The sequence below is a fragment of the Dermacentor silvarum genome, chromosome 1, assembly GCF_013339745.2.
Source record: "Dermacentor silvarum isolate Dsil-2018 chromosome 1, BIME_Dsil_1.4, whole genome shotgun sequence".
Classification (NCBI taxonomy): Eukaryota; Metazoa; Arthropoda; class Arachnida; order Ixodida; family Ixodidae; genus Dermacentor; species Dermacentor silvarum.
The window spans coordinates 134685539-134701891 of record NC_051154.1 but is presented as its reverse complement, the minus strand read 5'-3'; the positions used below and the strand labels follow the sequence as shown (position 1 = coordinate 134701891).

Genomic DNA, 16353 nt, shown 5'->3' with positions numbered 1-16353 from the left:
TACACGTAATTGGTTACGTTCAAGTATGAGGAGTTGGCGGTACTAAGTTCTGGCCTAGCTTTTTCTTCGATTTTTTCCCCGCTTTCTGCGCCTTTCAGCTTCCATTAAACTTGAAATCACGTCTTATCAATCTAATTTTACAAAATGTCTTTTAAAATCTATAACGGACACTTAAAGAAAAACACAAAATTAGTTTAGGTGACAAAGCGCTCTTTCAAAACTCCATTTTTGCTGATTTCGCGGAAAGAGCTTAACTGCTAAAGAGAGGAAATGAGGACCATATATACTTCCATTTCTTGAATTTCGGGCTGGAACCACAGTGATAGTGTGTCAGTGTGACGTCATGAATTTCAAAGTAATTTCGGGTATTTGAGCCGTTGTTTTGCAGTAAATGCTCTTGAATCTTGCGAAAATCAGGTTTTGGCTCCTTTAGAATACAGTATAGCAACAATACATTAATTAGAATACATTAGTACCGATAAAAATTAACTTAATTAATTAAAAGCTAACACCGTCAAAATCCATGACGTCACGGCGAGCTGGTGCGGGAAGTTCAAGCCGTCTGGGTTATGAACCCAGGCGGTCAAGATAATTTCTGACACCTCCACTACCACGGCTTCCGTGAGAGCCGAGATGCATCTATGGGACGTTAATGCCAACCTGTCAATTTTAGTCAGCTGGAAATCGTTCTCATGAGTGAAGAAAAAAAGTCCCAGTGTGAATGATCTCTGCATGACCCCTATTTACTTTTGCTTTCTTATAAGTAACTCGAGATCACAGGGAGATGATGTCATCCTGCAGTGGACGTAAAGATCGGTGATGATGGTGACGATGATGATAAGTAACTCGGTTGCAATTTGAATGCGCTTTGTGGTACACTCTTTTTGTGTCTGACAGACCATTTACATGATGACTAAGTATTTAGCAGGGAATGTGCGTCGTTTCTCGTGCCGTTGAAAAACAGCTAACTGTTGGTTGGTAACGTTGGTAAACGTACTTGGAAATCATTGAGCGCTGGCAAAGAGGGACAAGAGGACGACATCACATAGCACCCAAACAAACAAAGACACGCGGTCACCGCTCTTGGTGACTTTCTGATAGTGACTTTATGCAGTCTCTTTGAAAGACGAGCAATTGTGAATGTGCTCAATATCTCACTTCTTGCGCGTTTATATGAACTCGCAGTATTCTTTGGGTATTTTATTCTTCATTGTGTTTTTTATTCTGTGAATATACAGATAAACACTTCTCTGGTAACGCACGCTGTGACTGAACGTCCGCATGTCGCTGACACAGCTGCCTGCTGCACCCTGCTGCCTGCTGTATATTGTACAGCAGGCTACGCCTGAGTTAGGTGATGCTCTGTTCCTATGCAGCTTTTGCCTTCTTTCTTTCGGTTGTGTTTTTCCCCCTACATTCCTACATTCCTTAGTCGTAGGAGTTTATTTTTGATGATTGCGATTTCCGGTTCTGCTGTGGCTTATTTTGCCATGGTTTGATGTTTCAATAAACAACAACAACAACAAAAACAGGAAAATAGCGCAATGTGATGTCGATATCTTCCTCTTGTCCTTGTCTGCCTGCGCTAAAATGCTTTCCAGTACAGGATAACCTGCGCCACAGCGGCACTAGGAAGGCCCGTGATGAAAGTTTGCTTCCAATGAAGCGTTGCGCAACTGGCGCTGTCAAACTGTGACTCGAGACCTACTGCATGGCCACATGACCTCCGACAAAAGCATCGCGGCATATGGAACGACGTGTCTCGGCTCCGACGGCCAACGCTGCCTCCTTCTCTAACTACTGTTATTGAATATCCAGTAATGTAGGACCCCCACCCCCAACCCTTGTTCCCCTCACCTCAGTCGCCTGAAGGAAGCGGATCAAGATTCTCTTCAGAAACACAACATTGTAAAGGAAACAGGCTGTGTCAAGCACAAAGCAGCAAAATTATCAGTGTTTGCGACCGAACGGTCAGTGGCGGGACAACGGCACTGCAGAGTGCCGGCGACCTGCGCGGAGTGCAGTCGGCGTGAGAAAAAAGAGACATAAGCAAAAAAAGGAAACCGCCCGAAATTGCAGTGGCAGAGCGAAAGAGCGAATGACGCTGAGGTTGTGGGAAAGGGCACGCTGCTTTAGGTTCGATTAGCCACCTCGGGTAAGGGGACGAAAGTGGGCGCCCCGGAGCAGCCATGCGGTTCGATATATATAAGCCGGCCTAGCGAGGGCACGCAACACACCGGAAGCTTGGTTCCACGTGCTGCCTCAGTGGTGTGGTGTGCTTGAGCGTTTGCGTTGGAGTTTCTTGCGCCTTTAATTCAGTACAATGACTGCAAAGGTGAGCTCAACGTGGCTAATTATTTGGCGAACATTTACTCAAAGACTCTTGAGTTGCGCCGTTGCACGCAGGCCTTTGTGAGCTGCATGACACTTGGCTGCGAAGGTGCGCTGTGGTATGATGCTTGCGGCGCTCGTCCCCTGCTACCTGTGCTATCGGTGACTAGAATTGTTGCCGAGTCAACAGGAAGGCGTCAGTGACATTATTGATTCGTTGAATGCTTCAGCGAAACGTCTTCATGGCGCCAGTTCACGGCGTTACCACTACAGCGTGTTGAACCATGGGCTGATGGTTTGGGAGGTGAATGGCGATCTGCATTCTTGTCTAGGAGGCTGAACGCTTACTGCTGATGCCTCACTGGAACATGATTACCAGGTCATCACTAAGTTAGTGGTACTGGTCGGACAGCAGCCACTCGAGGGTTCAGCCACTATACGTAACTAGGACAGTCAACGTTTTCATCTCATATTAATGGAGCCTCGTGGCTTGAGAAGTTCAAATGGCCACTCTAGTGATCACAAATAATTTTGAGCTATCAATATGGTGCGATTTGCATTGACGGTGGTGGCACAATATGTGCAATTTGGTGCACATATTGTGTCAACGGCTGTTTTGGCGCGAAATTTGTTTATTGAGTCCTGTTTAAGGTAGCACAAGCTTGAAATTCCTGATTCATAATATAGGTGTGAGTTATTGCACGAAATAAAACCTTACCTGCACAGAGCTCAACCGGAGAGGCATAAGTGAAGCCCAGTTTGTCGAAGTTGTGGGGACTTCTTTTTTTATTCGTGTTTAAGAGTGCAAATTTAACGAGGGTAATTAAACATGGCAGGAGGACATTTCTAGGAAATTTCTGTACTCGCAACCTTCAAGTTGTCGCTGTGCGTAACGTAGATGTATACAATTATTTTGTTTATTTAAGTGAAATAAAGCTATGGGTGTAAAGCGATAGGATATCATAATTATATTGACAGAACAAACTGCAGCTTCGTACAAAATCTGAAGATATAAGGAAGCTGACTTAAACATTGGCAAATGAATACTACCAAACTCAGTGCAGGAATTATCGTTAAACATGCTTCGGGCGGCGTTGGAAATAGGTACAGGTGCACACATGAGCAAAAGAGATGTTCTCGCGTCGTAATCTGCATTCGCATCTCACAAAGCCACTGATTATATTTGCAGGTTAGGCAAAGTGGCATTGAATGCGAATCAGCGTAAAGAAAGGAGCTACACGAGCCCTTTTGTGCTCTCTTTTGTCACCCGTAACAGCCACTGTGGACTCAGTGGGTATGTAGTTCTCTTTCTGAGCACGACTTCGCGGGCCCTATTCCCGGCCGCGACGTACGCGTGACGATGGAGGCACAGTGCGAAAAACGACCGTGTAACTTAAAAAAATTAGGAACTCCAGGTAGTCAAAATTAACCGAGCCTTCCAATACCGTGTCTCTATTAACCAAGGTGTAGGTTAGGGGCGTTGAAACTCCCATGAACTATATTTCCTTGTCTCTTACGCATTGCATTGTTTTACAGTACTTATAAACCAACACCAGTTACGCTTTGCCGTGGCTGTATACTGTTGTGGTAGACTGGTGCGTTGATACCGACGTTAAAATGAACACTACAATTAACAAAAACAAATGGTAATACTTGTAAAATTTTTCGAGAACGTACGACCACGTTTCTATGTGTCACAGTTGTCTGGTCGATTTTTGTAGGCCCCTGTTTCCTCGCAGGGGCGGTTCGAAGATCCTAATAATAAGCTTGCCTCGATGCACTAAAACTACCACACTGATGCAAATGCTACAGTTCTTCTGCGTTGGCGAGACACTTTCTCTACTTAGAGCCTACTGTCCATGAGTATAGTAGGCGTTTACTCCGGTTTCAACCCGATCGAAATTTCCTCTGTTTATTGTCTGTGCATGTTAACAAGAGTCGAGGAACATACGCATAGCCTTCGTATTCCGAGCCTATAGAGCACTCGAGCAGTCTAAGACTGGGCGAATGAAGTGATATCTCAGCTGTGTTTACGACTACAAACATAGCGCTTAAGCATCGCGGACATAGAGAAAGAGACATAAACAATGCACCACTTTCAACTGAAATGTTATTTCAAGATGTGACGCATTTGTACATGAGCTCATCAACACAAGCAAGCCACGGAAACGAAAGAATGCAAAATCACTACTCGTACAGTCCTACCGAGCCCCGATACGTCAATTCGTGTTCACTCAATAAAGACAGAGACGGAGCGCTGACAGCTAGCACTCGCTTCACTAAGCGCCTGAGTCTTTACAGCGAAGCTGTCTATGGCTAGGGTTACGTAGATTTTTCGTGTCCGTCAACAAATCTGCGTGTGCAAAAACTCAGCGCCCGAATTTGATGCAAAATCGCTTCATTTTATGCAAAAGCTTATACGTCTCATCATTTGGATATGCTTTTTCCATAGATTGGTTATCCATAGGCACCATTTACAAGACCCGTAGACTTTCAGGTAGATAATAAGGGTTTCTTAAAGATTTGCCGCTGTGCGACCCGCGTCGACCATGTGTACGCTCGCACCACCCTCTCTCTGTCGTTGTTCCTAGCGCTTGCGTGCGTAGTTTTCTTCCGCTATCCCGACGTGGCGGTCTCATCGCACGTGTCTGGTTTCCTCCGGCTCCCCGAGGTGGCGGTAGTCTTCCACGCGAATGTATGCCGCCGATCAAGACCACCGATCAAAACAAAAGTGTGTGCGTGTGTGTCTTTCTTCGGATGACTACCGGCACGGCTCAAGAAAAATAAAATTTGCTCATAGCTTTGATCTAAATTCTGTGTCACCTTTATGTCGTGTGCTAGACGGTTTCGCTGGTAATCCACCTTCACAGTAATGGAATGGCGCGTGATTTTTTTCTGTGTGCGATCCGATTAAGCTCCTATGCTTCCAGTGTCCCACCAACTAACCCAAAAAGTATTTTCGACTACGCTCAGGGGTAACCACATGGGCATAAAGATATTTAATATATAAGCACCGTACTTGGAAGCCAACAGGCGCTGTGAGATAAATTTTGTTCGATCGGCAGGGCACAGCTCTCACGCTTTATAGACAAGGTAGACGAAGGCTGTGCGTTCTTTCCTTACGTCGCTGCAATAATTTTCTGAGGAACAAGCACTGAAGACGATGTCCTGCGAGAAGAACTGTTGTGAAAGTGTCACGCGGAACTCGAAAACACAACTTCGATAAATGGGGGGGTATTCTGCAAGAGTCCACCTAGTGGACTGTCCATTTCAGCTGTCGCTGATTGGCTGCAGCTGTACGAGCGAGAAGGAGACTGGCTGGGGGCACCTGTCTCCTCCTCACTCGTACAGCTGCAGCCAGTCAGCAGCGGCCCAAATGGACAGTTCACTAGGTGGACTCATGCAGAATACCCTCCTTGGTGAGCTTAGAGATTACTTTTAATGAGCTCGTATAATACATGTAATTGAAACAACATAGTATTGAGATTACCTTTCATATTTTTCGCTTTACTCGACTGCTGTTCAAATATGGTATTGTTTTGTCATTTGTTGATCAAAAATAAGAAAAATAAAAGAAAGAAATTGTAGTACCATTCACGCATAGGCCGGAGCGGGATGTACAGCCGATAGCGGATGATGTTTGGAAGTGCTTTAGATAGGTTTAAATGATATGGTAAAGTGTTTTCTCACTTTTTTCTATATTTCAATGATATAATGAGTGATTCAACACTTTTCAAGTGATTCTGTCGGTCCTAATGAAGCTGAATATTTACTGCCGTGGGTAGCCTACATTCTTGAGCTAAGATATGCGTTCAGAAAGCCACTGGCAACTGTGTCCAACTGCAACGATGACTTGAAACGTGTCCGAGCTTGTCCTGTCGTTATTGCTTCATGTTTTTCTACTTCTCGCAAGTTATGATGACTGCTACGTCACCGACCCGATATGCTACGTGAGCACAATGCGTGCTATTCTTAAACGTACGCACAGACACCACCCCTCCCCGAGTCTGCTTAGCGCCATGTTACAAACATATACAAATACTGAATCGCTGGAGTTGCGCGTTAGCTTGTTGGTTGACTTTGTACATTGCCCCAATTATGTCATGAGTTCGACTCCCCTTGGAGGCATTGGTTTTTTTAATTGCTTAGTCAAAATTGACGAACAACCGATGAACTGAATACACTTGTGATCTGTTGGAGGATGTTTAAATTAACAAGTTGGAACTAATTTATGCTGTTCAGTGAAACAGAAGCCTGGGGAAAGTGAATGTGCTTGAAGGGATCAGCGCTGTCGAATTCGTGCACTGCAGCGCTTTTCCAGTCAAATATCCTCGCTTTGCCCAAGTTTGCGTGTGTGCTGAAGAATATGAATTGATTTGTTAACTGGATATCGCCAGTAAAAGCTTCGCAGTCTCTTGTATGAGTCCTCATTAATTGCTTACGCCCGGCATTAGGTCCGGTGTTAGGGAGTAAACGCGACTGACGGAGGTAACTGTTTTCACAACACAGAAACGTACGCACTGTACAGGGCGCAAGCACTTCTCTTCAGGAATCTGAGCAAACGTCCGAGATCAAAAAGTCACCTTTCTCCTGTCATGTCATACTTGAAATAAGGACTTGACCTCTTGTCTCCTGAGCTTTGTACTTACAATATTTCTTCTTGCAGCTTTGCCTTCTTGCCGCACTTTTCTCCCTGGCGTACGCTGGCGGCTACGGCGGCCATGGAGGACACAGCGTCACCCACCGCAAGCAGGATGTGAGTACTCAATTTTTAAGTTTCTCTTGTAGTCAGAATTCTGAACGTGCCAATGAAAATACACGAAGGCCAGACTAGCCGCTAGCCCCATTTCTGTCCCCTGGAATGGCCCACATGTCTCACGTAGCGTTTTCATTGAGAAGATATCACGCGATGAGAAACTCGCCATTGGTGTCAGTGCCAGCTGGTGACTACATAGTGCTGTCACAAAGGAAAGCCGCAGATGGCGGAGTCAAGTCCCTGTGTGCTTCGTGGTATGAGGGTAACTAATTTTTCTTTGCAAGCGCATACACAGGGTGTTCATTTTTCAATTTTACGGAAGTTTTAGAAATCGCCTGTGGCAGGTAGCATAATTCTTATCATTGAGGCGGGTTATTCGATCAGGCGGACATTAGCAGCACAAAAAATCGATACACATATTTAACTAATAAAAAATCCACTAATTAACTTCTTAGTTAATTACTTTACGACACATATTGCAATTTACGAATTGTAGCCGGGGGGCTTGTTAGGCGTATCCACTTGGAATGAATGTCCAGAATGACACCAATTTGAATATATGCGCCATCATACTCGCCGTAAAAATGCTCTACTGTTCCACTTACTTTTTTACCAAAATGCTGTTTGTACATTGAAGCACAAAAGTAACTGGAACGCCCATGCATTTCGTCCCACACTTGGGAAATAATATCTCGAAACTGGTGTCATCCTGAAAATTCATAGCAAATGGATGCGTCTTGCAAACTCACCGGCTACAATTCGTAAATTGCAATATGTGTCGTAAAATAATTAACTAAGTTCATTAGTCAATTTTCGTTAATTAGTTGAATATGTGTTTAGATTTCTGGTGCTACTAATGTCCGCCTCTTCGAATAACCCAGCTCAACAATAAGAATTATGCTACCTTCCACAGGCGATTTTTAAAAATTTCGTAAAGTTTAATTTTGAACACCCGGTTTGTTTGCATCAGGGGCCTTAGCATGCATAGATTCGTTTAATTTTCCATTACATTTTGTCTTTCACCTATGCCGTGGGTGATTCTTCACTATTTCCGGTATCGGCTCCTCGCTATGACGCGTGCACGATAGACAGGTGAGAAGAAATGAATAGACTCGAAGGAGAATTTTTACGGTATAGCCCGACCAATTCAAACAAAAGAGGACTTAGAAAACTCTATTCCGAAATAGAGTAGGTGTGGGCTCGCGCCCAAGCTTCCACGTGGCTCATGCACTCCCGCACATCCGAAGCATCTCTTTTTCGGTACCAATGTTTTAGATACGAATAAGCTATGACGTACGGTTAATGCGGCTTTAAATAGCAATAAACGGTGTATTTCAAGACTCTAAATTTTGCTGGGTGATACAAATATTATAGGTAGATCATTATTAGACGCTTTTAACTCATCTTTCGCCAACTTTGTAGCAAGCATCTTTTGTATCATACTTGCCTGAATCAAACAAAGACAGTGCACTCTCAAACCCGAACTGTGAGGTTTGGTCAGCGTTTATAGAGATAAACAATAATAAAGTGGGAGACAGCGACGGACTTGGAAAACAACAAAATAAGCTGTCTTAGCAAGCACTCTATCTGTTGTCACAGATCCTCCGGCACATTTCTAGACGGTAAGTAGCGCGCATAAGTGGCTGTTGAGTAAAAATCTGGTAATAAAACAAGTTACCCAATTATTGACCAATTCCAGGTCTGCCTATATTTTCTAAAGGGTCTGAATAAATTACTTGTACGTCTTAATTGTTTCTGTGCGAAACATTAATTCATATCTCCATCTCGATGTGCTCTCAGAAAGGGAACGTACACAGAATTAGCCTTATTGAAACCGAAACAATTGTTCATAGAATTCTTTGAGCAGGGACTCTGAACTGCACAAATCATACATGTTCTTAATGTGGCAAAATATGTCCGGGAGCTGCGTAGCTGTCGATATTATACTACCGCGAAGACTTAAGTGTTTAGTGTACTGTACGTACTTGCCTGCCCAGGTAAACACTCGTTTTTTTTTTCTGGTGCACGACGCCGCAAGTAACATATAAATGCAGTTATAAATTGCAGATTACGGCATATGGCTTTCCGTCAGGCTGCAAATGTTTCCCGGGAAGAACCGTCACATAAGTTGAAAAAAAAATTAAATTATTGGGTTTTACGTGCCAAAACCAGTTCTGATTATGAGGCACGCCGTAGTGGGGGACTCCGGAAATTTAGACCACCTGGGGTTCTTTAACGTGCACCTAAATCTAAGTACACGGGTGTTTTCGCATTTCGCCCCCATCGAAATACGGCCGCCGTGGCCGGGATTCGATCCCGCGACCTCGTGCTCAGCAGCCCAACACCATAGCCACTGAGCAACCACGGCGGGTCCGTCACATAAGTTGTTCTTTACATTCAGGATTCTTGCCTTTGAGCGATTGTATACGCACATGTTATTACTCTACTTTAAATATCATTAAAGTGCAATAACATGTCACTTATCTCATCGTGCAACTTAAAGAGCACTCCAGAAAGAGTCTACAGTTTTTTTGAACGCTGACTTGGGGGCGATATTCTCGGTCGTTCACTTTCGGCTCTACAAACCCTTTCACGATATTTCGCGTGACTAGGCACCGGACGCGTCGGCTGCTATACGGTCTACGGCGTTTCTGGAACAGGGCCAAGCACGCTCTCTCAGCCCGGTTCCACGAATGGTGTCGCCCGGAGAGACCGACACATCAGGCGCTAGTCACGCGAAATCTCGCGAAAGTGATTGTAGCGCCAAAAGTGAACGACCGAGAATACCGCGTCTGGTTTGTTCCTTTCAGTTGAACAGATCACGGATATAACAGCATAAAATTGGTTAAGACATTTGAATTATCTAATTTCTACCTGTGTAAATGTTTTCATAAGGCAAACTGATCTTAAAATTCATTTCCTAGGCAGTTGTAAGACGCAATGTTATTATTGACAGACAGACAAAGAACTTTAATGAAGGTCCTGAGAAGCTCCGTTGCCCCCACTCAGGGAGGTGACGAAGCCGCGGGCCGCACCCACGTCGGGACGGGGAGACCGAGCTCCAGCGCCGCATCTTGGGCTCTCTGGACAGCCAATTTATATTGAACTTTTGTTGACGTTCTTTAATTGCGACTTGAAGGGAAGTTTGGCTACTAAAGAGTCCGCTATCTCGAAAGTGTATCTAAAAAAAAAGAAAAAAAAGAAAAAAAAAGCGCTAAACGAGAGAACAATACATATATATATATATATATATATATATATATATATATATATATATATATATATATAAACATACAGTGCATGGTACCTCTTTACTACATATTTCCGCATACATATTCCTTACCTGTGGACGTATTAGTTTTGCATTTGGGATGTTTCTTAGCCCATTTTGTTAGCCTTTGTAGTTGTATTCGTCAGTGATGTTTTTAACCTGTTTTGTTAGTACTGAAGTTTTATGTTTCGTAAGATGTTTAACTGCGTTAGTAACTAATGTCGCATTGCTGGCGATTTATTTATTTACCAAGTAATTTATTTATTTATGATGAACTGGAAATGTTGTCAACAATTATACTATGTCGTCGGCTCCTCCACAACATTAATTTTTATTTATTTTTATTTTTATTGATTGATACTGTAATCTTATACAAGACCTTAGCAGGGTGAGCATACAATATACAAGTATTTGTTGTATCAACAAACGATTATGCTTGCGATTATCTGCAACCGTAGATGGATCCCGTCAGGCTGTCCATCGAGAAGCTTTTCATCCCTGCTTCCTGCATTTCTCATCTATGGAATGTGTAAATACATTGTGAATTGAATTGGAACATGTGCTAAGCCCATACTCTATCAAACAAAATGTTTTAACACCTTTATCGGTGTATAAAGGGGGTTTAGTTGTCCCATGGCTAACACACTCACGTTTAAGGGGTAACATTGAATCGTTGGTGGGGACCAACGAAAGTATCTCGTTTGCTGACATTTTCTGGCAAGTAAAAATTATGATAGCTGCAACAGATGACATATGGAAACTGCAATAAATAAAACTTTCAATGCTATCGCTGTCAAATTCTCTTATCAGGTATTTTGGTGTGCCCAAGGCTGTCAGAATTACTACACAGTTTTCTACCACATCTTTCCTCATGGCACGTCAAGTTATATAATTTTTTTAGAGCCCTATCATTAGGGTTATTACCGATGGGACAAGCAAGCACCCTCAACTTTTTTAGAGTGTATAGTAATAAGATAGAGAACCGCACATACACTACATACATAGCAACATACACCAACATGGTGTCGTTCATGCGAGAGTAACGGTGAACGCCTTTCTTGCGCCTCTTCGCAGGACTACGGCAACTACAACTTCGGCTACAACATCGTGAACGGCTATGGGGCCGCTAATGGTCGCCATGAGTCTGGCTCCGCATACGGGGGCGTCAAGGGCGCCTACTACCTGGCCGACGCCGACGGGCGCTCGCGGCGCGTCGAGTACGTCGCAGACAAGTGGGGCTTCCGCGCGATGGTCAAGACCAACGAACCGGGCACAAAAACGAGCTACCCGGCGGCCGCGTCCTACCACTCGGCCAACGGCAAGCACGTCCCCGCCTATGGCGGGTACGGCTACGGAGGCCACGGATTTCACGGCTAGGCTGCTGATCGCGGTCGGTGTTTCAACTTCCTCACTTTGCGCCACTCGGGGTCACGATTTCTTAGGCGAGTGAAGAGATGAAACACATGGAAATGGCTAACATACGCAGACAAGGTGACCATGTCAATCCGTGCCATGGATGATCACCTACAGCGGTGAATGAATAGCTGTGAGGCTCTCCTACTAGGTACGAGGTCGTCAATTCTGTTCTCGATAGCCGCGGGTGCATTTCGATTAGCCAAGTAAAGCAAAAAAGCTTGTGTACCGAGATTTCGTCATTTCATACGGAGCCTTTCACCTATACTGACTACGGCTCCTCCATCATATGTCCTGTGCTGCTTTGGGATGTTAAAATCTATCAATTAATAAATGACTGAATTTGCATCGTGCTGACAAGATTAACGGACGATATTAGTCAGCGACTAACGTAACGCTTTCGCTGCAGTGTTATATGACAGAAAATCGAGCGGCTGGGTGTAGTTCACGGCACCGATTCGGCTTGTGTGCGGACAAGTGGGGAGCAGCGGTGCGCATTCGTTGGGGTACCGAACCTTTCTTACTGTCTGTATGCTATAGCTCTTCAGTCAGCATCTTTGTGTGTTAATGTACTCATAGTGCTTCTGATTTATAAATATAAATAGAAATTAGTGCACAGCGCTAACGTCCCAAAGCTACACACGGTCTATCAGAGATTACTTAGTGGAAGGCACCAGATTATATTCGACCACTCGGGGTTCTTTAACGGGACGTCCACCCAAAATTATAGTACATGTGCACGAACGTTTTTGCACACCGCTCCCATCAAAATGCGGCAGCCACGGCCGGGAACCGAATGCGCGACCTCGTGCCCAGCAGCAGAAAGCCATAGCCATTGAGCCAGCGCTGCGGGTATAGAAACGAGGTTTACTAAAGGCCAGGTTGCATGTTGCAGCAATAGCAAGAATAGTAACGGCATAATTTCGTGAGAACACACAGTAAATCGTATAGACGGCAGACGAAAGGGGTTGTTTCATTGTTGCCTGCTATGAAAAATAAATAAATAAATAAATAAATAAATAAATAAATAAATAAATAATAAATAAATAAATAAATAAATAAATAAATAATAAATAAATAAATAAATAAATAAATAAATACACCAGTAACGTCTCACAGCTTCTATGCGTATGTGGTTTAGAAGCAATGAAAAGATGTCCAGAACTTTGTGATTTTCGGTTGAGACATATAGCCTCAAATATCCGCACAACATAAGCTAAAGAATATAGAAAACGTAAGCACGGCGTGGGCACGACAGTATTGCGGTGTATCGAAACGGACATGCGCCGATTCCGGAAAGTACGCTAGAAGACGGGAACATTCGCGTTACTATTTTCAGCAAACGGTACCCCCCCCCCCCCCCCCCTCTTTTTTTTTTTTTTTTTGTTATTGTCGCGACAAACCACGTTCGTGCGCATCCCTCCACGCGATGCGCTCAAAGCCAGCGTTACACGCACTCATGTTGCGACACGAACTATCGTGTTCGCCGTGGTTCAAGCGGCGCGTTGTTGTACGCGACGTCGTTTACGGGCCTCGCCAGAGCCGACCTGTGTTTTCCTGTGCGTACTGTAATCAAGAACAGAGGCCTTTGCCTGCAGCGACGTTGGGAGTAAATATATGAGGGCATTGTTTGACGCTGCATCTTCAGAGGCGCCATTTACGATGAAAATGGCTCATTAGCACCCCCAGCGCGCGAACAGAAGAATGGGTGATTTGTTTTTTGCGTAAGAGCCCGCCCACTTAGCGAGGAAGGTTCCGCGGCAGTATGTTACAACCGCTGGCGTTAGTAAGGGCTGTGCTGCGACGGTTGATCGCGAGGAGAACTCAGTGTTTTCATATTAGATTCATTTATTTGTGAAAAGACTGCAGGCCTTACGGCCCACGCACTAGGAGCAATAGGAATAACAGATGAAGCAATGCAATTTTGCGGTGACACAAGAAAGTAAGGAAAAAGACAACGAACAATATAGAAGAAAAAAAGAGAAAGATACACATTTGCCAACTAAGAATTCTGAGACAGTAATGATACATAGTACTAAATTGAAATAAAAAGGGCAAAATATACATAAATAACGCATATCATTCAACACCTAACTGCACAGATCCGCGCGACAGGCCGCTCGAGACACTTTTCGTGTATTCACGGGCTATTTTTACGCTCGGAAAAACACTTTTATGTAGCACGAATTCGGCAACAGAAAGCTGTATCGGGAGTTTTTCATGTTGCTCTACAATTTTCTCATTGACACTTCTCTTCTAATTATAATACTTGAGAAGTTGGTTAATTAAAACTAATGTAATTATATGGAATGCAGAAAATAATATCATTATCTCCAAGCGACGGCAAACAAAATAACCTTGGTTCTGCCCAGCTACGTGGCATTTGCGTATCTTTAAATCTTGGTGCCTGATAGTTGGAGTTGGGACACTCTGTATGCGCGTACATCTGTCGCTTGACTTGAGCTACTTTATTTTAATTGTGCGTCTGTTGCTTTTGTTTCGTTCCTGCGGCGCGCGTCGGCGTGTCTCGGCGTCGTAGCTCGGCGTAACCGAGTGAACGAGCATAGCGAAAGATGAAAGTGAACGCGGAGTGCAGCGGGAGATGAAAGACGGGAGGAGGGTGCAGGCAACCCTAGGGCGGAAAGCGGAGAAGTGTATGGCGAAAGTAGGCGAAAGCGGGAGCAGAAGAGTCTAGTGCGCCAAGTTGAGGATGATGGCGCCAGAGTCGCGCGCGTCGTGTGGGAGGTCTCCGGGGCGGCTGCTGTGAATCACACCCACGCGTCACCCACGCGCTGGCCTCACGCGCTGGCTCTCGCGATCTCCAGATTAGAGAGGCAGTCGCGCCACACTTCGCTCCGTTTACAACGTGCCGCACGAGACAGATTGTGCGCGCCAGCCAATATATTGCGAATGGAAAACAGGTATAGAGCTGCGCGCAAATTTCGCATTAGGGAGTACCGTAATCGTCGGTGAACTTTTTTTCAATGAACATACAGTGCTTATACTGCTGCGCATCTACAATGCTGTCTTCTTAATGTTTATGTTTATTTCAGGTGGGCTAGTATATTCTTCTGTGATCTTCGTCCCAACTCTGCGCCGTGAGCCTACTTTTGAGGGAGCTCGCCTGGATGCCCCTCGCTGTCATGCCAAAGCCCGTGTACGTCGCTATCAGTGTGCCGCGGCTGTTTCGCAGTGTGCCATGGCTTTCGCGTGACTCTTGGCATTGTCGCTGCAGACTCGTCGCTTTCGTCGGTCTTCACCTGCAAGAACATTAAGCAACAAAGCTGTCCTGGTTTCCCCCTATTTCCTTGCATTGTGAACGCATTGGTTTGTCGTTTCTGTTATTGTCATTGTGGTTATTTGTTCAATAAATCTGTTTTGTCAACAACATTTTGTCAACAAATAACAAAAGTTACTCGTACAAGAGAGTTTTATATCCGAGGGCGCCAATACTTTGCCAATAGAACTGCAAACATATTGAACTCTTTATATTAATGCACTGATGTTTAAGCTATAGAATGTCACTTGCCTCACCTTCCTATTGCTTCTCGTTCCAGAGTAATCGAGCAATCCATGGCGTCCAGTGGTGACGTCTGGTTGAAACAGCGGGCTGTAATTGAATTTCTCACTGCGAAAGGTTGTGCGCCATCAACATTCATCGCCGTCTGACTGCAGTTTACGGGGAGGCCTGTGTTGACGTCAGCACTGTGCGGAGGTGGGCAAGGACTGTGAAATACCAAAATCCAGCCGCATCAAATCTCCACACCAGCCACAACCTTCCACCGTCAGGAATTCAATTACAGCCCACTGTTTCAACAGGACGTCACCAGTGGATGCCAAGAATTGCTCGATTACTCTGGAACGAGAAGAGATAGGAAGGTGAGGCAAGTGATATTCTACACGTTAAACGTTCATCAATGATAACGAGTTCCAAATGCTTGCAGTAATATTGGCAAACTAGTGGGCTTGGAAGCATTACTTTCTGCATCGCCCTCTACCTACAGGTCATGACTTGAGGCACTATGAAGCAACTCCTTAAATTGCACTACGTGCACCAGCGTCTAGATGTCACTTTTTTTTCCCTTCAATTAACCATTCCGAATCCCCCTTGGCCTTCGCGATGCTAACCTTTCTTAGAAAGTTAAAATGCGGGGTTTACAGCTATCTCTCACTGACAGTGACGCCTGAAAACGGCCGCGAACTGTGCTTTCCAATCACGACACATTGTACGCCCTTGTATTATTTATTCCAGAAACTGGGCAAAAATGATCTGCCACAGAGCGCACAGAGCTCAGCTTTTGCCGGGAAAGTGCGCTCATCCAGTTTTTCTTTTGTTTTAATGCGAAAGCATTATATGCCCCATGAAGCCAAAAATCCGGCCAGCGTCCGGCGTTAACATCCGATGGTACCAAAACCCAGGTGACCAAGTGATGAGGTCCTGTTACCGGCGCTGGACCTGCTGCTTACTGCGAAATCTCACGGTGAACAGCCACGGCGTCGGTCGGACACCGTGACCCACACCCAAAACATTCTTCTTCTTCTTTCTGGGGTTTTACGTGCCAAAACCAGTTCTGATTATGAG

The 16353-nt window shown here is 44.7% G+C and overlaps 1 protein-coding gene across 1 annotated transcript; it reads left to right on the top strand.

Annotated features, from left to right (window-relative positions):
* Positions 1 to 2243: 2243 nt before the first annotated feature.
* On the top strand, positions 2244 to 15069 carry LOC119460990 (adult-specific rigid cuticular protein 15.7). The gene is made up of 4 exons (XM_037722195.2): positions 2244 to 2335; positions 6998 to 7087; positions 11433 to 11748; positions 14825 to 15069. Exons 1-3 carry the CDS (start codon positions 2324 to 2326, stop codon positions 11733 to 11735), a joined length of 405 nt encoding a protein of 134 aa, XP_037578123.1. The 5' UTR covers positions 2244 to 2323; the 3' UTR covers positions 11736 to 11748; positions 14825 to 15069.
* The last annotated feature ends 1284 nt before the right edge of the window (positions 15070 to 16353 follow it).